The 26,530-nt window shown below is 40.6% G+C and overlaps 1 protein-coding gene across 2 annotated transcripts in view; it reads left to right on the top strand.

Annotated features, from left to right (window-relative positions):
* The window catches only part of LOC111218065 (cadherin-8-like), a 101,762-nt gene that overhangs the window by 53,257 nt on the left and 21,975 nt on the right, over positions 1-26,530 (top strand). For both annotated transcript variants that reach the window (XM_022740161.1, XM_022740169.1), the window contains 3 exons: positions 15,498-15,617; positions 23,670-23,837; positions 24,100-24,287. In XM_022740161.1, the coding sequence (XP_022595882.1) occupies positions 15,498-15,617; positions 23,670-23,837; positions 24,100-24,287 (476 nt within the window). The remainder of the gene's footprint in view (positions 1-15,497; positions 15,618-23,669; positions 23,838-24,099; positions 24,288-26,530) is intronic.

The raw sequence follows: 26,530 nt of genomic DNA, 5'->3' as shown, positions 1-26,530 counted from the left end.
ATCAGGAACCAACGCAGGGCACAATAATGTACTTCTGGAACAACAAATTACTTTTTCAACCCCAAGATTGTCTGACCGTCCATCCAGTATAGACACTATACACTTACATACTGTGTAAATAGCACCTGAGCCCTGAATTGGTCCTGCACTGCAAAAATGATCAACTATTACCTAATGGCACCTAGTAAAAACAAAAAAATGTAAGTGAAGACCAGAATGTAAACAAGACATTAATTAAAAGATACTAGATGGATAAATAGAGTGCTTTTAATCCCACAGCGAAATTAGTGTTACTGCAGCCACTTGACATAAATCAAATACAAAACAATGAATTAGATCAAAGAAACCAAGACAGTCTATAGTTGTAGATAATTACGCCTTTAATTAACTTAAATATATTTATAATAATATATAGTATAAATAAAAACAAAAATAAAACAGAGACTGAAGATATAACTATAGCTATAATATACCATCTGCTGAGTATACAGAGATAATGATAATAAAATACTCTGTACATGCCAGTCAGGTGGATATTGTTACAGCAAGGTGCATGACTACACATGGATGTGTGTATTCAGAATCACTGTCTTCACCGATCAACAGAAACAACCAACGCTGTGACCTACGCTAATGACGCCACTCCAAAATGGCAGCCCTCCAGCTGGACGGCTAGGGTAGAAATAACGAAAATACATTTTTCATCCGTGACTTTAACAACTTTTTAAAATCTGATTTTAGGTAAGGTTGTTTCACATCCTCTTTAAAAGACGGCCGGCTCCACGTCTGGCCAGTGTTAATCCCAACACATTGTATCATGAGAGGTGAGAAGACCATGTGGCGATCTGAGAGCTCCCTGAAGAGCTCTGTTCAAACCCACCGTGTTATCTCTTGGTGGAATTCAACAGATGGAGAGGTGTCCTCACTACACATACCACATCTTGCTGGCGATAGATGTGGTGTAGGTCGGCTGAAAGATTTTCTCACTCAGTCACTCATACACTTACTCATTAATTGCCTATCTGCCCCCTGCTCCACAGATGACACACTGAGCCGAGTTCTTTCTCTCTGCAATGCTGCTGAACTGTACAACATGTTCTTGTTTGCAGTGTTAGACAGAGGACATTTTTAGAAACGTTGTTGTTGATGCTCCTTCATTTATTTATGCGTACACAACACAGCAACATTTTACAGCTTTAGTTATTAACTTTGGGAGGAATTCATCGGCGATGATTACGACAGAAAATATTTTTGGGGACTTCATGAAATTCGGTCGGTGATTCCTCAAATATGACACTTGAAAAGTTCTATTTCCATGGTTTGTGGAAGTAATCTAACTTTTCCTGTGTGTGAGTCTGTCTGTGCTTGTTTGCGTGTGCATGTGTGTGTGTGTGTGTGTGTGTGTGTGTGTGTGTGTGTGTGTGTGTGTGTGTGTGTGTGTGTGTGCGCTTATCAGCTGTGTTACATATCAGCCAGAAGTGACAAGGGATGGTTTGAAGTCATGCTGGTGAGTGGGAGGTCCGCTCTGCATCATCGCTATAGCAGGCAAAATGAGGAGGGCTCCAGTTCGCACCTCCGACTTGGCAAATGCTTACTCATATCTGCTAAGATGCCAGGATGCTTTCTCATACGCATTCTTCAGCATGCAGCCGTGGCTCACCTATTAATTATTCAAGAGGAGAGTTGTGGATATTTAATGTTGTTGCAGGGCCTTTTTTGATACACTTTTCCTTCTCTGCATTCATCCCTCTTTGCTCCTGTGCGTTTTTTTCCTGCTGTATCATGTATTGTGCAGAATGTCATCCCCACTTACTCTTGTTTTTTTTGGTTTTTTGTTTTGTTTTTCTTTTTTGAAAAAAATAGCAAGAACTTTTTCCCCGTGGCTCTGCAGCCAAAAAGTCAACGAGAATGTGGGTGTGTGTTTTGGAGGCTGTGCGCCCTTGTCATGCTTCAGGTGATTTTAGAACGTGGAGCTGCACGAACAGGATCTCCTGTGCTCTCATCCCTCCATGTCTGCATTATTAATTGTCTGAGGTACCAACCATAGTTATTTGGACCCTGCGGGCATCTGGCACTCAGTACTTAAAATTAAAAGCTGCGATTGCGTCCCATTGAAAGAGATAATAGCACTTTTTAAAATTGCATGTGGCTCCTGCAAATGACTGTAGACTTAGTTTAACAGTAAGAGAAACAAAGAAAAAATGACATAAAGAGGGAAAAAAAGAGGGGGGGTTAGCAATATCTTCATTTTGTATGTGGTGTGTGTGTGTGTATGTGTGTATGTGTGAGTGTGAGTACACCTTCAAGTGGATACTGACAAGATTCATGTGGCATTCTGTAGCCGGTAGTGGAGTGGGATTGGTCAATGCAACATAAAATGGGGGTGGAACACATTCATCAAGGTGGCAGAGATTTGAGACTAGAGAGGCCCATCCAATCACCTGCAGAGAATAAAGGGGAGAGGCATAAAAGTCAGTACAGCAAGGTCATTTGAAAAAGAAGCAGATAAGACGAAAGGATCAAATCTCCGGCGAGGGCGAGGCCCTCCTCTTGATGTCTGTCCCCATTAACTAAAGCCCTCGCCCGGCTTGTACAGTTGTTGCCATGCCTCAGCTGTCTGATACAATGAAGGAGAAGTAAAAAAAAAAAAAAAAAAAAAGGCTTGCCACGCTTTTACTGCTTTTATGTCATCAAAATTTATAGCCTTGCTTGTAATTAAGTTTTTTACCTTTTCTTTTTTTTTTCTCAGCTCGTGTTCAGGTCTTTAAATGTTGTTTTTTTTTTTGTACTGTTTTATTGCAGACCGGTACTTAATTCAGGTGTGGTTACTCTGTGTTTTAGCCTCCTGTCTTGCCGTCATGCAGGCGGCTGATTTGCGGCATCACACAGACTTCTCCTGCCCTGGCTGTTTGTGTATTGGAGCACTGGTAGCTGTATTGCTCTCGACGCTGCAGTATGGATTTAGTCAGTTTGTGGTTTTACCACAGTCACAGTCTGATGTCCACACACACATACACACACACACACACACACACATACACACAGACACACACATAAAGCCACACGCACAAACACAAACACAGTCAATCCTACAGCAGGTTTACTATGTCACACTGGGGGCTGCTGTGTAATTGGGTGAATCTGCTCTCCAGCACACTACAGAGATAGCCCTTTAAAATTTCACTTCACTTCTGGTGTAAACAAACCTTGGGATTACTAGGGGTGTAAATCCACATTCCACCATTTCTGTCGCTCTCCTCTTCTGTCATTTTATTTTTTTCTGTTGGCCAACTACTTTGAGAGTTTAGAGGTGTGTTAGGTGCTTAGACTCTGTCTGTCTTCCTGTGTTTTCATGTTAACAAGAGCATCAATGTATGTCTACCTCCATTGCGGATATAGGTGTGTGTGTGTGTGTGCCATAGGCGTGTACTTGAGCATGACTGTCGTGCGGACACTTTATGTGGCAGCGGGCAGCTTTCTGTCTGTGTGTTCTCTGTGATAGATTGCTTGTCAGACAGCAGCATAGCGCCGCTCTCACCGGCTGACGGAGACATTAAGTCACCAGTCACGTAGACGTACTACGTTTCAACATTCCTCTGGGAAAACGCTTTAACCCTTTTCGCTCCAGGACGGCTGTCAGATGACAGAGTGTATTAGTTAGACGCTGCTCACCACTAAAACCCACAGTACGACTGGAATCAGTGGAGTTCAGTGTCTTAATGCAGTTGCGTGGGAGGTGAAGGACCTCTGTCACACGTTGCTTTTAGATGGGCCAATTGCTGGAGTTATGGGCCACAGACCGTGTGCTACCACTGTCATGGCGAGGCTTGGCGTTTTATTTGACTTCTGCAGGCTGCAAGAGCAGAAAATATGGAACTGACTGAGAACATCTTCATGCACTGCAGCAGCCTGGGGGAGTCCTTGCTGAGAGAACGACCGCAACATTTCCCTCCAACTCTGTCCTTTGTTTTTAATGAAACATCATCCTTAGTGCTGCTTGCTGCTTGCTGCTGCTGCTGCCCCCAGAATATGAAAATAACACACTCTGAAAGAATGTGAATGTTCACACTTACACCTAAAGCAAATTGACTTTTCCTGTAAACCCCCGGAGTATTACCCGGAGTATACATTCCTTCTATACATGTGGCAGCGAATGTGGATCACTACTGTGTTACATTCCCAAGGCCGGCCTCAAACCAAACGACTCACATTCTCAGCTCTGTTTGATGCTTCCTGGTGCTGGACAAGTTGCTGCAAGTCATTGAACGTCACTATTAACCCAGACTTAAAATATATATGATAATATTAAACACGTTTGATTTTATCCAAACCTCAAGACAAAAGAAAAAAAAGGCTGACAGCTCGGATTATCACCTTACACTAAACGCTCAAAGATGACTGGAGTGAATTAGCAAAACTCATGATTTCATTCTGACATTGGAAATTTGTCTGTGACAGTGAAATCACTTGAAAGGTCATTTGGTGTAATTCTTTTAAGATTTTAGTTTAAATTTAGTTCTCATTACTTATTATTACTTTTAGTTGAATTTTAGTCCCATACTTGATCAGATTTGACAGACAGTGAGTTGTCTGGTAACAATAAGCAAACAACCCACCAACAATTGTCAGAATACAATTCAAAATTATTTACATTTTTTTTTTTTTTTTTTTTTTTTTTTTTTTTTTGCAAACAAGACATCACTTTTCATGGTTGAGCCTCAGTCGCTTCAACGGGCGATAAGACGATGGACGAAACTCAAATTCAGAAATCTCTCATCTCATGTGAACCAACGCTGGCAGATAATTTCATGTTCATCTACGACTCCTTTGCTCCTAGTAGGAAGCTGACTGAGAAAATGGGCCTTTAAAAAATAATCACAAACTGTGATCAACATTGTAATTGAAAATTGATTGACTTAACTCACTGTGGCAAAAAAAAAAAGAAAAGAAATCCCAAGTGGATAATTTGGTATTTGGTTGTGTTCTTCCTTGTCTTAAATTGGCAAGGTTTCTTCAATGTCTGCACAGTGCTGTCTGCTTCTTTCTTTTTGTCTGGGCTTCAAGGGGAGTTTGCTGAGATATCATTTGTTCTTTCTGTCCTACTGATGTGGCCTAATGGTTGGCAGGAGGATTTGATTCTGAGAACATTTGCTGCTAACTTGCTGTGAGAACTTGATAGACCAGCAGGGCCACTGTGCAGTTTGTTGTTAAGCAAGAGTCCTCAAACAGGAAGTTAAAGTGGGCAAGACATGGTGCCTTTTACTTGATATCCGTCCATTAATACCAATTCCCATCTTGTTATATATTCTTTGTTTATAAAGGTAATTTTATTATTTTGTCTAGTTGTGTCATCCCTATCTTGTCATCATTTTGTCAGAATCATTTTAAAGGTGCATAATGTGAGATTGCCATGTCTCTTGATTATAAAGCAGGTCTAGGTTCTATATTTATACTGTGAAAGTATCAAAGTGCTCAGTACACAGAGAAATGTATTCAGAAACTGAGCCTTAAAACCAGCCGTCAGGACTTCTGTAACTTTGTGATGTCACAACAAATCAGTCACCGCTCTCAGCCATGTCCCACCTGGACCCACCACCCAACCATGTAGGATTTGGTTTCTCTCAGTGTTTACCTGAAATCTGCTTTATTTTTATTAGATCCCTCAGAAAACAGTCAGCCAATCAGAAGAGGTTCACTGACCTGCTGTTACTACAGCTCCAAACTGAAGGGAGAGGAGCTGTAAAACTACATTGTGACCACATATATATCTTCTTATGGATCAACACTTCAAATAAAATGCTGGAAAAGTGTAAAATACATGACCTTTGACAGATTTTGTTTCTAAGATTTTTTATGAAAAATGCAACACTAGCAAAACATATATTATAACTGAATCAAATCCCTATATAATATCACACTGTTTTTTTTGTAATGTCCTTCCTTTCATTTCTTGGCATGACCATAATCCTGTCCTGTTTCCCATAATACTGCCTGTGGCTCTGCATTCACACCAACACCCACAGAAATATGGAAACGCACACACACACACACACACACACACACACACACACACACACACACACACTAGGGCTTGTCGACTGTTGGCCTGTGAGCAGCTCAGCTGGAACTGTATTGGGCTACACGCCTTGTTAAGGGCATTTTGGCAACAGTGTATACATAAGTAATTCATTTCGGGTATTAAGTAATAACTTTGATCTCTGGTTGGTTTCCACTCTCAGGAGCTAGTGCTGATGTAGTAAATATTAACCGCAAGTTCATTTCCCACCACAGTTTTGCATTATGCTGAAACTTGTTTTTTCTCGTCCGTTTTTTAATTTTTTTGGGGGGGGGAAGCATAATTCACATTAAACACCCCTGGCCCTGTGGCAGAGTTCTCAAATTAAGCAACATTTTGTTCATTTACCCATGATAAAGTTGTTCATTAGAAAATATACTTTGCCTTATTCTTTGTTATTACCTTGCCATTGTAAATGCCTTGGGAGCAATTAAACATGTGAAGTGCCCAATTTTCGGTCCTCGACTTCCAGTCCTGAACTCTATCTGCATGTTGCACACATTTCCTATGAACTAATTAAAGTGAATCAATGACACAACCCTTTAAAATGGCGGCATATGTCACGGCCATCAGTGGGGAACAAAGGACCCTCTTAATTATTTTGTTCCTGCCGTTCCTGTAAACGGCTTGTCAAGGCAGCAGACTCAGTAGCCAACTCCTTGAAAAAGGGATGTCATGTACACACACACACACAGAAAAGCACACAAACGCAGACACACACACTGTCCCCTGTTTCTCTGTGACGGCTCCCTCTCTGTCTTATGAAAGACTAGTAATTGTACTACAACAATGACAATGTAAGTGCTTAAGTGTGACGGTCCCCTTGCTCTTCAAAAGCGCAGCATCCCTTATCCATCATTGGCTCTGGGGAGCAATTTCTTGGATGCTGACAACCATATCTTATCTTCAAGATATTTTTTTTTCTTTTGTAAGCCCTCCTCTGGCCCATGTTGGCCAAGTCTAATTTTGAAAAGTGTGCTACATCCTGATATAAACATGTACAGTATATCCTGATCTTTTCAGCCTCCGCAGGGTGTTCCTCATTCATTTGCCCTGTTCCTCTGCTGCATCCTGCGGCCCTGCTGAAACACGCAGTTTAACATGAGTATGCATCAGTCCTGTTATGAAGACTGATGGACCAAGGGAGACCATGTTTTTCCCTGCATTGCAATTATTTACAATGCCTCCCTGTAATCTGAAATACTTACATCCTCATGATATAAATATAAGAAATCATGTTACAGTAGAGCCTCCACTTTTAGTCACAGCCTGGGCTGTGGATCCTTGGTGGAAATGGTGACAAATAAAGCCGAGGGAGGTTTGAGGGTACTCTGGCAAATGACAAAAAGTTCGCACATGCCAGTTGTTTATGAGCATGCTTATTTGTTTAAGGGTTTCCCTTAATGCCCATCTGCAGTGTTGCCATAAATGCCCATCTGCAGCCCAGGAATCTAAAACTGGCTTTGAAAATCAACTGGCGGTCCTCCAAGTATGTCATCTTCTCCTCTGAGAGAATAGATGAACAAGGATGGATGGATGGATGGATGGATGGATGGATGAATGGATGAAAGGATGCCTCGACACGCTTGTTTTCTCCACCTCGTTACAACCGTTTCTGTGTTATCAAGAGCTTTGGCCTGCCACACTACAGAACAGCACTACACTTTGTATTTGACAACACTCTGCCTCACAGTGCTAATCACCTCTTAATTCTTGCGTTATTCCCCATCCATGCCCATGCATTTCAATCAAATAGGTGCTACTGTCCAAAAATAAAGCTGGTGGCACTGCCTGGAGAGATGTGCTGTCAGTCTCCCTGTCTGATCATGAGCTATTATCCTCTCTGCCCACAGACAGGAGAGAGAGCTACACCAGTGTCTGTGTGATCATGATCAATACATAATCACTTTCCTGTCACCGCAATGGCGCTATCAGGGGACAGTCCAGCCCCACAGACCAGCCATTTTAGAAAAAGGCTTTGGCACGCCATCTTTCTGACCTAGAAAGTGGGAGGGGGGGATGAACTGTGGCTAAGTGAAGGCTGGACTCATTTAAACAGTCATTGCCATGGGATGCATTATTAGATTTGCACTATGCTTGGGTTCATTACATTAGTTTGCAATGTGCTGTTGTAAAAAAAGCGATAGCTGTGAGATCAGACAAAAACTATTTACTGACTAAAAGAAAAATAGACTTATCTCCTGACTAATAGTAAATGACAGGGGAACAGCTACAGTAAGCGCGAGTTAACATCATTTATTACATGGCTTCATTGAACAATTGTCTAATTGGCCAATGAATGCATTCTGAGGTTTGCAATTTCTGAATAATAGACGGCTTTTTCATATTTAATCATGTCGCTCCACAATCAAGAAGTCTAATTGTTGATAGTAATCAAATTATCGCTGACAGCAAGTGGGAAAAAAAGTAATTAACTGTGAAGATTTTTCCAGCACAATGTCAAAAATGTACCTGAGTACAAACATTATAATGCTAGTGAGAGGCTCAGTAGTCTTTATGCACTTCAGACACTGTAGCTAAAACAAAAATAGAAACGCCGGATATAGGGCCAACGCAGCATCACAGAATTGTTAAAACGGACTTTTAGAAAACCATAATAGACTACTTAAGTAAAAAGATGTAAACAACACAATGCCACAGCGATAACATCACATTTGACACAGGTTTAACATTATAATCGCTTACATGCTAAACAAGTAGACAAAGATTGCATGCTTGTTTGGTGTGAAGATATTTTTTGTTTTGGTGATGGAAGCCTACCTAAACTGGAATGTGAGCTTTAATTAACAAATGAGCGGGGGTGGGATTGATTGATGCATTGTTAAAAAGAAGCTTGTAATTTTAAATGGTTAGCTGAATGAAAGGTGAATTTTTAGTTTGTAACTTTATATTGTGAGTTTTCTCTTTAAACCTGCATAAATGGATTTCTTTGACCACTTGGGGCAGAGCAACAAGCTCTGAACAGTGATATCACATAATAATATTCATATGGCAAACTAAGCAAACAGTTAGCAGACATGGGGCAACATTTCTATTCATTTTAGCTGTTTTTGAAGTGACCCTGTTTTGAAGTGACCCTGTGAATGTAAGTCTAATTTCTTTAGCTTCTAAATGCACTTGTTTGCAGTAGCTAGTTGCTAACTATCTCTCTCAGGTGTTTTCTGCTAGCCAGGTACTGTTAACAGTTGCCAGTTGGACACCAATGAAAATAGCAATTGGATAGTAGGAAACGACCCATTAATAATATTATTAATTGGAATAGTTTTAACTACAATACTAGCCTGAAAATAGCTGCTCGCTTGTTTGTCAGCTTTATATACAGTAGGCTAATTTAGCAAATCATCCAGCGTTGGTACTAGCTGCTAGCGTTTAGCAGCTAGTTTGTGTGCAATTTGTTTACACTAAGTAGCTTGAAGCTAACAAGCTCACATTTTATAATAACAAATTTCACATTTATTTTATGAAGAAATTATCAAAAACAGTCATGTCTGTTCAGTTCTTCTGAGCAGCATTTTACATTTTTTAGCCGCTCACACCTGCTGTTGACTTATGGCTGTAGTGTGTGGTGTGTTCCTCTTCTCTTTTTTTTTTCTTCAAAGAAAACTTTGTAATATCTAATATCTGCTTTGTGCATATACAGTAGAAATAAACCATCCACATTTCTGTGCTTCTGCCCCTCTGCCCCTTTCTCCCTGTTTTTCTTCCTCTCTCTTTCAACCCCTGCAGCGTAAAGCCAGTCAGACATAAACAGTATTGTTTTACCCGGGTAGGGCTCACAGCAGGGCACTGTTAGCCCCACGCCTCATGCAGCCCACAGCTCTCCCCATGCCTCAGTGATATCCCTTCTCTATGGCTCAGTGCCTGCATACATATGAATGCCCCCTGTCTTCTACCCTTCACGCCTCTGAGCTGGTCCGAGCTGAGCAGAGCAGAGGATGTTACACGGCTGCCACGCTTGTTGGACGTAGGGATATTGAGGAGAATCTAGCATTCCAGCAATAGTAAATGAACTGTAATGACACATTCTTTTGAGTGATTATAGGTATGATGGTACTTGAGCTGAGGGTGCTTCCCTGTGGTGCGGTTTGCTGAGTTGTACTAAGGGTGAATTCTGAGCAATAAGGGGGAAAAGTTTAAAAAAAAAGAAAAAAAAAAAAGATTGTAGCTCATGTTCTTGTTAGAGCTACTGGAAAATAGAACCTGTGTGCATGCAAATATTATAATGAACACTTGGTAATAGTTTTGTGCAATGCAGTGTTTTGCGCTTTGCAGAATATCTCATAATGTGAGCCACATCTTTGCAGAATCATTTTGTAGAGTAGTATAATGTTTTTTTCAACACTCTTTATTGTGGAGGAACCCATGGTCATTATTGTTGGTTATTTGACAAGAAAATACAGTATTCCCTATTTTCCTTCCATCATCCAGCAGCCACTAGCAGGGGTTAGACACTCAATCATTGTCATTAAATTCTTGTCTGTCAACTGAAATGTTGTTGTTTTAATTGTTAATCGTACCGCTTTAATGGTGGAGATACTAATAGCAAGTCCAAAAACTTGCTATTTGTAGATGAAATTGTAGACAAGTGTAGTTTTTCATTTTCTAATTAATTCCCTCTCTTGTCTCTTGATGGCTCAAACCCACATCTTTGTGACCTTCCACTGTTTGGTTATCCTTGCAATACTTCTATGGAAATAAGCATGTTATAGAAATTAGTTGCAATGTCCTTCCACTGGCAGTGTGTGTCACATCGGGCTGCATCCCCCAATTTATCCCCTCCCTGGTTCAAAGGAGATTCCTATTGATTTCCTAACACTGAGTCAGCCTACAGAGTAAGTAGAAAGTGTGTGCCCTATTATTTGTTCCAGTTGATAAAATAGAAGGCTAGACCCTCATGTCTTTATTCTAGGGCCCGTTCAGAAACAACAGGCCCTTCAACCCCCCCCCCCCATGTGATGCCTCATATACAATAATGGCACCTTTTTTTTTTTTTTTTAAAGTTATTCTTTGTGCCTTTAATGGACAGGACAGTAGAGAGACAGGAAATGGGGAGGCAGAGAGAGGGGGAATGACACGCAGGAAGGGGCCGTCCGATGCGGGAGTCGAACCGGGGGCCAACTGCAGCGAGGACTGTAGCCTCTAACCCACTGCGCTACGCGACGCCCCAATAATGGCACCTTTGGAATTGATGTGTGTTGAAATTATTGTCATGGTATTAAATCGTGTGAACTTGAGGACATGATTAATGAGATTACACTCAGCGGGGGAAAACAAGTGTGAATGCAGGCTGTATTTTCATACATGCTTAATGTGTGTCACCCTGTGGGTTACTGCCCAAACCAACAGAAGGAGATTTGCTTTCCCAAGAGAAGGTTACATGCAATCTCTCAGTGTCTGGGCATCTGCTAGACAGCAGGAGAAGCCTGAGACAAATCCATTTGGACCAGAAATAGCATGATTGCACCTACCTCCACATCTCTAACAGGTTTGACCAAGAATGGTGTGTACAGTAAGTAACACGTTTTTCGGGCAGAAAAGCTGCCAAAGCAGTGGAGCGCACAGGACTTCATGTGCATTTCATGTTTACATTTTCCATTGTAGGCTTTTTACATAGATAATTCCTCCCCGCACGGCTTTTGTTCATAGCAACCGTTCAGCTTTTTCATCCCCGGAAGTTTAAAGGTGTTGTGTTGCTATTATTGTAATTGCTACAATGCTACAGGCTTCAAATAAAAGCCAGAGACAATGTCCCTCCTACAATTGAGTTTCTGTGCCGTTTGCCTGGCCTACAGCTGCATCCATCTCTGCAGTGTCCCCGAAATTTCTACGCATTATCAAGGGGAAGGATGAACTAATCTGCAGTGATTTGAAATAGGACCAAAACACTGGCTTTCCTAATCCTTCATTTTTTTATCAGGGGTGGTGAGGAGCATTTTACCCCTGTGGGAGGGAAAGAAAGAGGGAGCTATTTCATGCTTCACCAGTTCCACTGTTTTTATGAAGATTTTTTCCTACCCTCTACTACCCCTGGTTCAATCCATAGTGTAACTGAATTTATAAAGCCTGTTTGCGATAGTCAGACACCTTTTAGAAGTACGAAGGTACTTTTCATAATTAGGGATGTGTAGATGGCTGCCTTCTCCCTCTGTAGTGGTAGTAATTTAACTTTAAGGCAGATAAGGCTCTGTATCTCTGGCGAAAAAAAAAGAGGTGCAATTTCCTTAGCTGTCTTTCATTTTATTCATTTGACAATTGGCAAACACCTATGGCACACAGGATATAATTTGCTTCCCAGCATTACTGCATGAGTGCACCAATTTGGATTATTGCACACATCTGTGGAATATAATTCATATAATTATGTTTCCTTACATTATGTCAACCAATTTATTTGATATTTTATTTACTTATCTAACACGTTTGGGGAAATTTCCACATGCTGAACTCTGAATAGCAGATGCGGTTAACATCATATGCTGAGGTGTTTTCCTATAGTACAGTCAGTTCCATAATGCACAGCGTTAATACGTACTGTGAAATAACTGGAATCTCACAGTTTTTTTTTTTAATTTCATGTAAACTGGGACTAAGTGATCTAAGCAGAGAAAATTCCAAGTGTATCAGCAGCTGACATCCAGTTATAATGTGCTGTTTTTTTTTTTTTTTTTTTCATTGAGACACAGCAGAAACACAGAAACAAAAAGGAGCTCATTGATCTGCTGTGATCTAAACACAGTAAAAGGCACGGGGTATAACAAGCAGTAGGAAATTTACAAGGTAAGCTTTGGCAACACAACAGCATAGGTCATGATAAGACTATGAATTACTAGAACACCTCCGTCTCAGAGGACCACTTGAGGCTCTCTCACTGTGAAATAATTGGGTTGCAACAGTGAAACTCCTACTCCAGTTAGAGTGTAAAGGTGGCTTTTTGCTTTGTTTTGCTGTTTGCAGGACCACAGACAGAGCAGCGACTATTAATCAATGGCGGACACGTGTAGCTGACGGCGTAAAGAGGGAGATGAGTTCACAAACTGTAGCTGGATGTGGATGTGGAAAACATCTTTCGTGAATGGCTGATTATGAAAGGGCCCTTTATGTTTTGCTGTGGCGGAAATGTTTTTTTGACATAATATTCCCAGTTTGTTTTGAACTCCGATAAGTTAGACATATATCTTAATTCGTCACTGTGCTCCACATCGGTCAGCAGATGAGTTGGGCGGGGGGGGGGGGGGGGGAGGGGGGGTTGTTTTCAGGCGATGCCAGCGGAATACAGATGTCTGATTTGTGGGTTACACAATGTAAACTTCACGAAGATTGTGTTTCCATCACATCTGGCACTGCATTTTTTTTATTTTCATGTTTTAATTCATGACTGGAGCCTCTGAATCACAGTGTGAGAGCCAAAAACTCACACTTGGCGCAGGTCTGTGCTGCGAGTCTTTTTTTGTCTACACTGGACAGACTTCGGCGCCTGTGGCAGGACCTGCGCTTGTCTGCGACGGGGGACATCTCCCTTTGTTGTCAGAACACCTCCAAACATCTTTCACAGAAACAATTACCATACCATCTGTAGCTTCCTGCTAGCACGTTGCTCGCTGTCAGCACGTCAGCTCGCCCCCCCTCCCCCTCCCTCTGACACACCACTCCCTCACACTGAGACTGATGAGGAGCTAGGTCATTGTGATTTAAAATGGATACGTTTAATTGCGTTAATAGTCACTTTGTATTCTGTTTTTTTTTTTTTTTTTTTTTTTTTTTTTTTTTTCAGATGCCTTATAATGGAGCTGTCAATGGTGGATTGAATTCTCACTAATGTATTTTCTGATTTGCCTTGAGCATTTGGCGGAGTTGGTGTATTGATGAAGGCCACTGTATACATTTCCTGCAAACCTTCAATAAAAAACTTAATTTCTGTTAGAGTGAATATTGTTGCTGTGAAGGTAATGGCTGACTGCACTGGTGTTAAAGGAATAGTGATATTAGATAAGAGTACATGTGCCAAACCCTTAAGTTTTCACAGAAAGTAAAGTGTTTTTCTTTGAGTGCTGAGGCTAATGATTTGTTCAAAATGATAAGGCTCAAAGACATACTGTACATTTGATTATCTTTCAGTAGTGTATTCAGGTGCTGCAATACACCTGTTAGCGTGCTTATTTAAAGTTTTGCAAAGTCTTGAAAACCAACAGCTGTGAAAAACATGTGTAACTTGTCAATTTGTAGATATGATTACTTTTCCTGCTGTGTTATAATGAATATGTGACACATCCATCACTATCATGTTGATTTGCACACAGGCTAACATGTCCAGCAGAAGCTAGCATTACGAAGGGCTAGGTGACTAATCAGCACTGACATGACTGGTTTGCTCAGTTCTACCAGACACCTGTTATAACATATTTCATCTGAAGTCATGTCACATTTTGCTGCAAGTAATTGACACTTTGATGCCAGGACTGTAAACACACAACTGAAAGACAAATTAAGGGCACGGGGAGGCACATTACCAGTTGCAGTTTTGTTTTTGTGGGTTCACATGTTGGTTCAAATATCGTGTTGTTTTCAGTTTGAACTCAAGACTGAAACATTGAATTGGGTTCTTTTTTTTTGCATCCAGTTAGGGACTGTACATAAGTATTACAGGGAGAAGAGTTGAGAAATGGAAGGTGGTGTATTTTCTCATTTTGTTGAAGTGAGGGAAGTCTGATATTTTGGACAAACATGGGTGTGTCTTTGAATATTTTCCCACAAAGAAATTATATTTTATTTCAGCCTTTTTTTTTATTTCACAGAGCTGCCACCTATGACTATGCTCATTTACTCAATAAATAAGAGAAGAGATAACTTCAATGTGTGGGATGCACAATTTGCCATCGTTTCTAATGTGAGGTTTGGTGGATATTGTGAAAATTATTACTGCATTTACATATTAAGTTTAAAAGAACGTCACTTTTAATTATTTGTGCAGCTCAAGTTTATTATTTGTTGTCTGTTGTATTATTTTCATACATTAGAGGGGAGGATGAAGTTTTTCTATTTCAAGCGGTCCAATGGACAATCATATCATATTGTTGTTTTTTTTTTTTTTAAGTGAACCATCTGGTTCAGCTGCCCCTCCCAATCCCAATAATTTTCATACAGTCCCTTGCTTAGGAAATTAAAACAATGCAGATAAAATTCTTAGAAACTGCCAGATTTCATCTACTCTGCTGCACAATTGGCAGTGGGTTGTGAAATTCTGACACGAGATGAGACAGATGAGACTTTCGAACAAATCAAACCCACTTAGGGTCAAACAGTCTCATCCCAATTGCCTCAGCACTTCCAAACTGCACTTCACAGCAATGTAGAGATGATTCCCTTCAGAGTTATACTTCATAACTGTCTCTCTGTCCCACAGGTACCCCAGTTACCCGGGTAACAGCTTCAGATGCCGACGATCCAGTGTATGGGAACAGTGCTAAACTGGTCTACAGTATACTGGAGGGACAACCGTATTTTTCCGTAGACCCTAATTCAGGTAAGCACAGTAGTTGTCGACTTGTTACTGTCTCCAACTTAAATTGAACATGGAAGACATGGCATGCTAAACGCAACACACCCAATAACAGAGAGGACCAATATAATCTCTATGACTTAAAAATAGAGACATAAAAGGATGACACCTCTGTGGGGCAGCCTAACAATGGAGCTCTTTGTGCTGTTAGTCACTGTTTGCCTGACAAAGCCCGAAGAAGATCTGTGTGAGATCGAAACGTTGCTTCATTAAATTTAATGGGAGCTATTAACACAGTGTGCAAATCCTTTGTCTGTTTCTAACCAATGGAGAGCATAATGTATTACAAAATGTAATGAATGAACGCCACGCCCATGATGGGACAAAAAGGAAAGAAATAGACTTTACAGTAAGACAGTGATTACATCTAAGGATTATTTCAATAGTCCTCTTCTTCTAGACAGGACCAAGCACATTAGGCCAGAACCTTTTTAGTATTTAAACATTGTCCTTTTTCATTACCACCTTCGACTTAGATAAATGAGCTTACAAAGTCACCTCAGGTCAAGTAGCAGGCTATCAGTGTTTGACCAAGTCTTATGGTAAGTACATCCAAATGACATTTACGAATAACTTTACCTTAGATGGGTCCAACTTATTGTGCATAGATGCAAATTTGCCGTGTTAAGGTCACACCTCAACTGTGAAGCCTGTCTTAAGCTTTCAGGGCCCAACTGTGTATCAGACACCAGGAAAACAACTGGATGTTCAGACTATAGCTTTTAAGCAAGCAGTATCAAGTGGAAAATGATCGAAAAAGTTCCGTGCTCCAGCTGAAATATTTTGACAATCTCTTGTCTAATAGCTGACTGTTATACCACTGCAACCATGTTCTAATAAAAGTATTACAACTGTTGACAAGTGCTATCCAAATGTTTTCAAACTTTCCGCAGCAACTTGAATGCATCAGGGTTTTCTAAAAAAATGTCCTTGCACTTACTCTGGCAAAAATCTTGAGACATGCTGCATCTCAAAGAAGAACATTATTGGTATGAGTCGTTGTGCTTTACATGCCCAATGTTCAAAGTTGTTAATGACCAACTTTGATTTGAATGGAAATATTCAAATGTAATCTATCCAACCCTGTCTCCCAGAAATGATGTTTCTATACAACTAAATTGCAACAGTAAATGTGTTTTGAAGGAAACATAATTGGATTTGATTGGATTTGTTCGACTTCATTGTCCACCTCAGTGGAAAGTTGTCTTTGTCTTCTCCCAGTCAAAAATACATACAATCCACATAACACAACACAACAGCATACACAACATACAATAATACAAATGAGCAGGTAGCAGCAGATAAGAAGAAAAACAAATAACAGCTGTTAACAGCAAAAAATCACAAACAAACAAACAGAGAGAGAGACTCAGGGTCAGCAGCCAAGGCGCGCCCCCAGCATCATAATGCTGACTGCATTAGGTTTTCTAATAACATGAGGAAATGTTATTAATTAACATACTTAAGGCTTGTGGCCTTCATCAGGCTCATCAATCTGGAGTGTCGCTGGAGTTTTGACCTCTGTAGACTTTTTCCTTTCTCCGGTCACCTTGGAAGGAGGTGAAGTTTTGCCAGGAATCTCTACTTTGCTTCCTGAGTCACAAACATGTTGAATCTGAACATAGCAATGAAATGTTCAAGGTCAATGTATTTTTTCCATCAAAATAATCGATCCTGCAATTTGCATTTGTACTGACTGCAGCCTTTTTACACGTTGGTTGTGTGTAGACACTGGCAGCATTGCAGACTGTGCTCTGGTTTCACACAGAACAAGTTTAATACAGAAAATGTTTATTTACATTTCATCAAAAAAAAAAATCTTTCCCTACTGAACCCTAGTCTCTGGTGTGACAGTGGAACCACAGCCACCTCCTAGTGACTCCATGGCTGATAATAAATGCGGCGTATTATTCATCCTAAAATGATGTTGCCTCCAAACATAATCCAGACGATTATGTTGTCATCACAACATGATTGGTAAAGCATAATTTCTAGGAGTCAGGATGGATCTATGAGGAAATCAGTTTAGCTTTTTGGCTACTTGGTAAACTGTGACATCTAAACATCAACAAAACATTTAGATCCTGATTGCATGAATATACATGAACATTCAGGTGTGTATCAACAGAAACTCCTCCTCCACTCTGACATTTAGGCTGGAGGGTCATCCTCTACCTGCAGCATCTTTTAAACCAACCAGTTCTTTAGAATTCATTAACATTCATAGTTTAGTTTCACATTAGCGCATATTGATTTCTAATGTTGCCTGGGTTTTGGCAGCATCAGTCTCTGTGCTGCCAATACTGTGGATTCCAATGAAGAAAAAAAAAAAGAGACTGAGGTGACAGCAGTGAGTGAGAGGGTGGCTTTTTAATATGCGTGTGCACTGCCTGCAGGTGCTACAAGTTGCACAGGTTCCAGCAGGTGGAGATGCAACAGCTTTCCCACCTGCTGGCCCACCTGAGGTAATCTCATTGTGTTGTAATGCATTAGGTTTAAAATTCATATATTTCCCGAAAGGACAAAACAGGGATTTATAGTGAAAAAAACCCCACTTATCATAAGACCACAGCCATGGCAGCTAATGTGTGTCGTTAACCACTATGTACTCTATATGTTGATACCATTATGTAACCTCACCCCTTTTTACCAAGCCCATAAGGGACAGCATTACGAAATGCACGCTAAAAAGGAGCTGACCGTGTTGGTTGTAGCTTAAAAAAAGTTGTGTAACAACAACAGGACTGCAGGTAACTCAGCCCATCTGTTTTTTTGAGATGCTGGCGGATTATCGCTGCATGTGGCTGCTGTTCAGTCAGGCTCCCAGGCTCGCTCCCTTCTCCTACCCCCTTCCCTCTGCAGCTGCACACTCGCGTATGTTTCAAAACACAAACAGTGCACTGAGGCAAAAAAAAAAAAATGAGCGTGTTACTGGCGGCTCCATAGCTAAATTGAGGAGCGTATACCTTTAATTAAAATGTTAAGTTTAAAAAAAAAATGTTGTTAAATGTGTTAAATAAGAAAAACACACACAGCTGATTTGATGAGTGAAATGGAAATAAGACCCCATACGCTGTGTCAACGGCTTCCAATAAATTTAATAATGCAGCATTTGATCTTACAGAGATCTTCTTCAGGCTTTGTCAGACAACAGTTAATGACATCACAAATGAAAAGCATCTCACACACACACACACACACACACACACACACACACACACACACACAAGATATTACCCACAGGTGATTGGAATCTACATAATAAAATCACCTCGGCCCTTATACTGAACCAGGAGGGTGCTGAGTTAGTGTTGCCTCTCCCAGCTGGACGTGTGGGCTAGACGTGTAGGTGGCTGAGGACAAAAGTATGCCTCTATCACTGGAATACACTCAGACAAATACAATGGTTTTCTCTATTGTGTTTGTCCCGGTTTAACTAGGTCATCTGATGGTTTGAATGCCACAGCCCTATCTGATCGTGATGTACTCAATATCACCACAATTCAACAAAGGGCCGCATGGAATTCATTATTAAAACTACAAAATTATCAGATGAGTCATATAAGTGCAGCTTTGCATCACTAAGTTGCGTGTTTTCCATCAGCTGATTGGTCGTCCTAAATGCTAAATGGGCCAGCACTCGTATGCTGCTGTGTAACATCATTGGCTTATGAATTTAAAATAATGCTAGTAATAATAATAATAATGATAATAATTACTTCTTCCTTTCACAAGGCAAACTCTTCAGCAGCGTCATGATGCATAAAGTTATCTCGAAACAGATTCCAGATTGGATCTTTAATTGCTTTTTCAGCTGACTTTTTAACATGTGTCTGTAAGCAATATGATTAAATAATGGTGAAATTACATTAATAAGAAATGAGATGGAAATCGACGACTCGCAATTTGGAAAACAGCACACAATAAACAAGCTGAAAGAAAGGGAGGCTCAAAATTTATGTACATAATTAAGATGAATACTCGGTTCAACACTTAGAAATTTGGGCTCGTCCTCACTGCTATAGGCGTCCCAGCGTTTCGAGCGTCTGCAGCAGCCGGAGCGTGGCTATAGAAAACGCACTGAACGGACAGTTTAAGGATTAGCATTCATGCTTTGTGTGATTGCGGGAGCACACGCAGATGGCTCATTCAAGTGAGCCAGATGTTTTAATGAATGTTAATGAAAAATAAAAGGTAAGAGGAAAACAACCATTAGAATGCATTTGACACTTATAACACCACATTGGAAATGAAAAGCATTCAATAAATAAATAAACATCATGCCCCAATTCATCACTTGGTTAATGGTCGGTGAAGAAAAAAGAAAAAGAAGTTGAGGCAAATATCTATGGAAATGAGTGTTTGTCTATCCTCCCTTTTCAGTGATTAGGAATTAATTTGAATAATTAACGATGATCAACAGAGATGAGAGTGTTGCTTCTAGCAGGATAACTGAAGTATGTTTGAGAGTGTGTGTGTGTGTGTGTGTGTGTGTGGAAGAGGGAGTACGAGTGTTGTTTGTGTTGCTGTTTTTATTTATGGATTCATTTGTTTGTGTGAGTGAAAGCGAGGTAGGCCTACCTCATTGATGCCAGTCAGAGATCTTACTAAAATCAGACTCGTGATAGGCTACTTTCTTTTTTACTGCTTAGATTAGTGATATAATACAATGTGTGGAGTATAAACACTCGTATATGTTTGTTTATTCCTATTAGCAGAGCAGACGGAATAATAAGAAGAGTTATATTAAAGTCCTTTTTAATTGGGAAAGTTAATGTTTTAAAAAGTCAATGATGCTGTGATTATGTTCACTCACTCTGTCCTTCAGACTCTCTTAATGTTACCCATCTATATATACAAGGATGTGAGAAAATGCACTTTGTACTGTATGCAGTGTTCCAGTATCTATTATGTCATCGTGGGGGATTTACAGCAACTGCTGTAATTCCTAAAATAATAACCAGGGCCTTTATGTACCTCAGCTGCAGAGGTTAACAGTCTTTACTTCTAATTCCCTCTGTTTAATAATTGGTGATACCAGTATTTCAGTATGAAGCCTCGTTTTCATTCACTCATGTTTGCCCTGTTAAAGTTACGTGTTAAAAGTCTCATTTTGTATAAAGGTAGATTTCCATGTCTTGTTTGATTATAAAGCAGGTCTAGGTTCTATATTAATACTGTGAAAGTAGCAAAGCGCTCAGTCCACAGAGAAATGCACACAGCCTGTATTCAGAAACTGAGCCTTAAAACCAGCCGTCAGGACTTCTGTAACTTCTGTCACGACTAATCAGCCACCACTCTCAGCCCAGCCCACCCGCAACCACTGTCCAGCCTTGCAGGATTTCATTTCTCTGAGTGTTTACTTTTTATTTGTTCACTCAGAAAACAGTCAGCCAATCACAAGAGAGGCTCAGAGCCTGTCCAATAAAGCACTGGAAAAGTCACAAATATGGGACCTTTAATACAAACTCAACACTTCCTGTTACCGTTTCAAATTAGTCCTTTAACATTTTCTGTGGACAGAAACCCTTTATTTCCTGACAAGGCTTTTATTGCTCTGACGTGCTGCAGTAAGCGTATTGCCTCATTTCGAGTTGCTGGCGTTTCTGATTTTCTTACCCACCCACTGATGTGGCAGCCGACCAGTGCTCCCGATGGCCAGTCAAAATCAGAAATGGATTTCACTGTCAGATCTCAGACTCCTGTGACAATAGCCTTTTTATTCTTTATGTTTGTATTTTAAGATCATTTTGTATTAAACTGAATTCTAAATAAGTGGTTTGGCATGCCCTGCTGTGTGGTGCTATCCATGGTACTGAAAGAGGGATTTAATTCTGACATCATAAATTAGCGCTTAGACTTTTGTTTTGCTGTGTATGATGGTATCCCCCATGTGGCAGCAGTGCAACATATAAAATCCTGCAGCTACAGGTCAGGAGCTTCAGTTAATGTTCACCATCAAACATCAGAATTGGGGAAAAAATGTGATCTCAGTGATTTTGACAGTGGCATGATTGTTGGTGGCAGGCGAGACAGAGTATTTCTGAAACTGCTGATCTCCTGGGATTTTCACACACAACAGTCTCTAGAGTTTTTTTACTCAGAATGGTGTGAAAAACCAAAAACATCCAGTGAGCAGCAGTTCTGTGGACAGAAATGCTGTGTTGATGAGAGAGGTCAGGGGAGAATGGCCAGACTGGTTGGAGCTGACAGAAAGGCTGCCGTAACTCAGATAACCACTCAGAATGCACAACACATCCAACCTTGAGGCGGATGCGCTACAACAGCAGGAGACCACGTCAGGTTCCACTCCTGTCAGCCAAGAACAGAAATCTGGGGCTGCTGTGGGCACAGGCTCACTGAAACTGGACAGCTGAAGACTGGAAAATTGTAGCCTGGTCTGATAAATGTGGATTTCTGCTGAGGTGTGCAGATGGAACAAAACCTGAATGTCTGTGTAGGATAATATACTTGCTACAATCCTTTGTTAATTGAGTTTAAAAAAGTTCATTACATAATTATCATTATTATTATTATTGCATCATATTTGTGACCCCAAAGAGTTAAAGGTCCCATATTGTATAAGATGTCTTTTTGGATTATAAAGCAGGTCTATGTTTTATATTAATAATGTGAAAGTATCAAAGTGCTCGGTCCACAGAGAAGTGCACACAGCCTGTATTCAGGAACTGAGCCTTAAAACCAGCCATCAGGACTTCTGTAACTTTGTGATGTCACAACAAAACAGTCATGGCTCTCAGCCATGCCCCAAGCCCCATCAACCGGGACCCATTATCTAACCTCGCAGGATTTGGTTTTTCTGAGTATTTACCTAAAATCAGACAGCCAATCAGAAGAGAGGCTCAGACGATCTCTTCTGATTGGCTCACCAACCTGTTGTTACTGATTCCAGAGAGAAGCCTAAGCGAGGAGATGTAAACTACATTGAGATGGTTTTTGATACTTAAAACTACAAATATATCTTGTCATAAAGTTGCTTGTTCAGTCATTACACTGCAGATGTTCATGATTTATAGAGCTATATAGAGAATGATGGTAATAGCAACATGTAATGCTCATGGTGGAGAAAAAACCCCAACCCCAGTGAAACAATGGTAAAACGAAAGAAAGCTTGTTATATTGGATAATTTAGATTTTCTGAACAACAAGGTTACAGCTCCTTCCCCCAGTGCAACCTTGTTGATGAGGTAGTTATTTTGTTATATCAAACTCTCGTCCTTCACATTCTCCAGTTGTTAGATCATCAGTGTTGCGTGTGACCTCCAAAAGCAAAACTCACCCTGAAATTGTGCTACATCTCTGAGGAATATCTATCTCAAGAATAGAAAATGGAGGCACAGACAACATCCTAACCCCTCCCATGTTTTTCATCATAGCTAAGCATATTCTCATTGTCTGAGGCAGCTCAGGACCGAGGCAGGGTGTCATGCCAAAGCCTGGCTTTTATGAGGGGTTTTATATTCATTTGATGATCCTGCGGGCCTCTGTTTCCTGAGTGGATTATCCGTATATGCCGGTGCTGAGCCCTTTTTATATTCAGCGCTGTGGCAGAGTCAATAAGGTCCATTCTGCATACAATATTCAAGATTATACAAGACAGACAGCATAATTCACACTCAATCAGAATACAAATGACTGCAGACAGCAAAAGAACGCATTTGAAAACAAACACAGCTGATTCTCAGTGCTGGAGCTGGCTCAGTCATGACCACCTTGCTATGCTCACAGAGACTTGCTTTTTAAGAGAATAAACTTGCAGGGAATTCTCCTCCTCCACTCGGTATGGAGCTCTTGTTTTGTAAAGTCATGGTCTGAAATAATGCATATTGTAACCTCGAGAGTCAGGTGGGCATGAAGGTTACTGTAGGCATTGTTTTTTTTTTTTTCTTATGCTTGCCTGTGCATACTCTCATGAGCATCATTAAAATGTTGTGCAGAGTATATCAGTCATGTTTATAATTGCATTAATGTGCTATGAACTGTTTCCACCTCCAGCAACCATAAAAATTGCTCTCCATGGGATGGATCGGGAGATGAGAGAGGAGTACCTGGTGGTCATTCAGGCTAAGGACATGGGAGGACACATGGGGGGCCTGTCTGGAACGACAACAGTCACCGTCACACTCACAGACATCAACGACAATCCGCCAAAGTTCTCTAAAAGTGAGTCACTTCGCGACCTTAAAACATCACAAATCGAATTATGAGGAGAAGCAAATGACTGCCGCTCTAAATGAGTATTTCTCTGATTGGTCATAATTGGGAAAAATAAATGTTATCTTCTAAATTTCATCAAACAGGCTCCTCAGAAGCTCATTCCTCTATAAAGGCTGCAATGTCTAATGATGATACAGTGCTGTAATATGCTTCCAGGATTTAGTTTAATTTGATCAACATTTCTAGAGCTATGTCTCTTCCTCCACAGGTCTGTATGAGTTTATAATACCTGAAGACCTACCATTAGGGAAAATGGGCGGCAAGGTGAAGGCAAATGACAGAGATATCGGTGAGAACGCCAAGTCAACATACAGCGTCATCGAGGGAGATGATCAAGGCGTGTTTGAGATTATCACGGACACGCAGACACAGGAGGGGATTCTCCGACTGAAAAAGGTAAGACCTAAGAAACTCCACTAAAGTCACTTCTTCATGATCTCTGTCTTTGTGACTCACCGACCGATTGTCAAACACACCGGGGCCGTGGGTTTCAGGGTGCAGGAGCAACAAGGTGCATTTTTCTAATGTGAGCCAGAAAAGGTATAGCAGCTACATCAATCTGCTACCAGCTAATGACTCGAAGGCATGGGCAAATGCTGTATAAAACATAAAAAAGAAATCATGTTTTTCTTGCTAAATGGCATGCTAACACAAGGACAGATTGCTAAGCCTCTTCTGTACCACTTGCCTTAGCATTTGAGAGGAGGCTTCACTCGAAAGTGTAGCATTAAATATTAAAAAACTGGGGGCTGAGTAGCTTGGGAGCTAAAGGAGCATTTGCTTTTCTGTATATATTACTAAAACCTATATATTTGTCAATTCCAAAAAACCTATGGCAGAAAAAAAACATCACGTTCACATGTTGCTTGCTTGAAGTAAAAGATGAACATTCCAGCAGGTGTAGACGTTCAAACACATTTGGCAAATGTGTGAAAATAAAAAGTCTGAATAGCTTCCTTTTCTTACACTATACTGTTATTTTCACATTAGTCTTTTGGGCTGCAGCTCTTTTAGCTCATAGCAAATCACTACATATTGTAAATGTGTTCAAGTCCTCATTCTAACGTTGGGTAAATTCTGTTTTGCTGACACCCACATCACCATCGCCATAAGAGCAGATGGACCGCACCCAAAGTTTTTTTGCAATGTTAACACATCCACATGTGAGAGATGGAGTTTTTCCACTGCTGCCCTTTGAAGCAACTTCACCAGAGCAGTTGCTGGGTAACTGCCTCACTCAAGGGTACATTGGCAGTAGTTGTTCCAAGAAGAAAAGACAATACATGTTATATTTGTTCATCTAGATATTCCCAGGTGTGTGGTCCCGAGGCAAACAAGCGACATTCCCGTCATAAAACCTGATTTTGTTTCACCTTGAGGCGAACACATTAGCACATAATGACACAGTGCAATGTGTTGTCGGTGGAGCATTGTATTGAATTAGCAGCATTGTATTCATCAGATGATTTTAAAAGTATGGCAGAGGCTAAGACACATAAGGCTCTCAGTCGTCTTTGCGCAATTTCACACAATATGATACGTTTCTGTATCTGCAGCACAGATGCAGTATGAATATAAAAGTTGGATGAAAGCTGTAGAAGTTTGAACCTGGACATTGTTGATCGCCTGTAGACATTTAGAGCATGAAATCCTATATTCTGCTCAATGCTGAAATTTACATTTGAAAACTGCAATGCATTTTAATAACACTTTGACTTGCAAGCAAGTTGAGACAAAGCTGCATCTCAAGGACATCTGTGAAAAATCAAACTGAGATTTGAACACATGCTATCAAAGATAGCCAAAGCGCATGCTACTTATATATGTATGTATTCTGTATCCTAAGTCTATAGAAGCTGTGCCTGGTAGAGGATGTTTGCATATATTGAATCATACGCATGATTGATGGATGGGCGTTCTCAAGTCTTGAGTCATGGTTGGTTCAGTGTCTGGAGAGAACAGCTATACATCACTCAAACACGGAATGCCATTGTGTTGTGATGTAAAATGACATTACCCCAAGGACATGCGGTGTGACTTTGTCAAAGTGTGAACAATGGACTGCGTGGGAGGTGGAATGTATAAGAGCTAAGACAATCTGCCGAGACTACGATTCACTGCCACTAAAGAAAACATCAGCACTGGAGAACAAACTCGACACAAAGTCATAAAATCTAACTGTTGACAAAGCAAATGTCAAATGTGTTAGTCTTTTAGGCAACCTCCACTTCCATGTCCCGCAGAGAGCCTCACTCTTCCCATGTCTGCTCGGCTTTCTCTCTGTGGCCCTTGAGTCGGTTGCCTACATCACTAAGGCGAGATAGATGATAACGTGTTGGGAGAGTCGCGAGGCATTTGCACACTTAGTGTTTCTTTGCATCCCTCCAGACAGCGGGGTCCCAAGTTTAGACGAGTTAAAAGAAGCAGTTGTTATGCCGTCGCTCTTTTGTTCCTCACCAGTGTTATCCTCCAACCGGGATGACAGAAGAAAAGATTCAGCGTGACTCTTTCTCCAACACACCCTGTCCCTGTCAACAGCTGTATGGGACTATAAACTGCCATCTAACACGGAATTCAAATTATTAAAGATCCTTTGCGGCAAGGTTAAAACATATTGATCTAACTGAGGCTGGAGAGGC

Source organism: Seriola dumerili, unplaced genomic scaffold, assembly GCF_002260705.1.
Source record: "Seriola dumerili isolate Sdu_G_001 unplaced genomic scaffold, Sdu_1.0 BDQW01000003.1, whole genome shotgun sequence".
In the NCBI taxonomy this organism is placed as follows: domain Eukaryota; kingdom Metazoa; phylum Chordata; class Actinopteri; order Carangiformes; family Carangidae; genus Seriola; species Seriola dumerili.
Note: the sequence above shows the minus strand (reverse complement) of the source record. Positions and strands in the feature narration are given on the sequence as shown.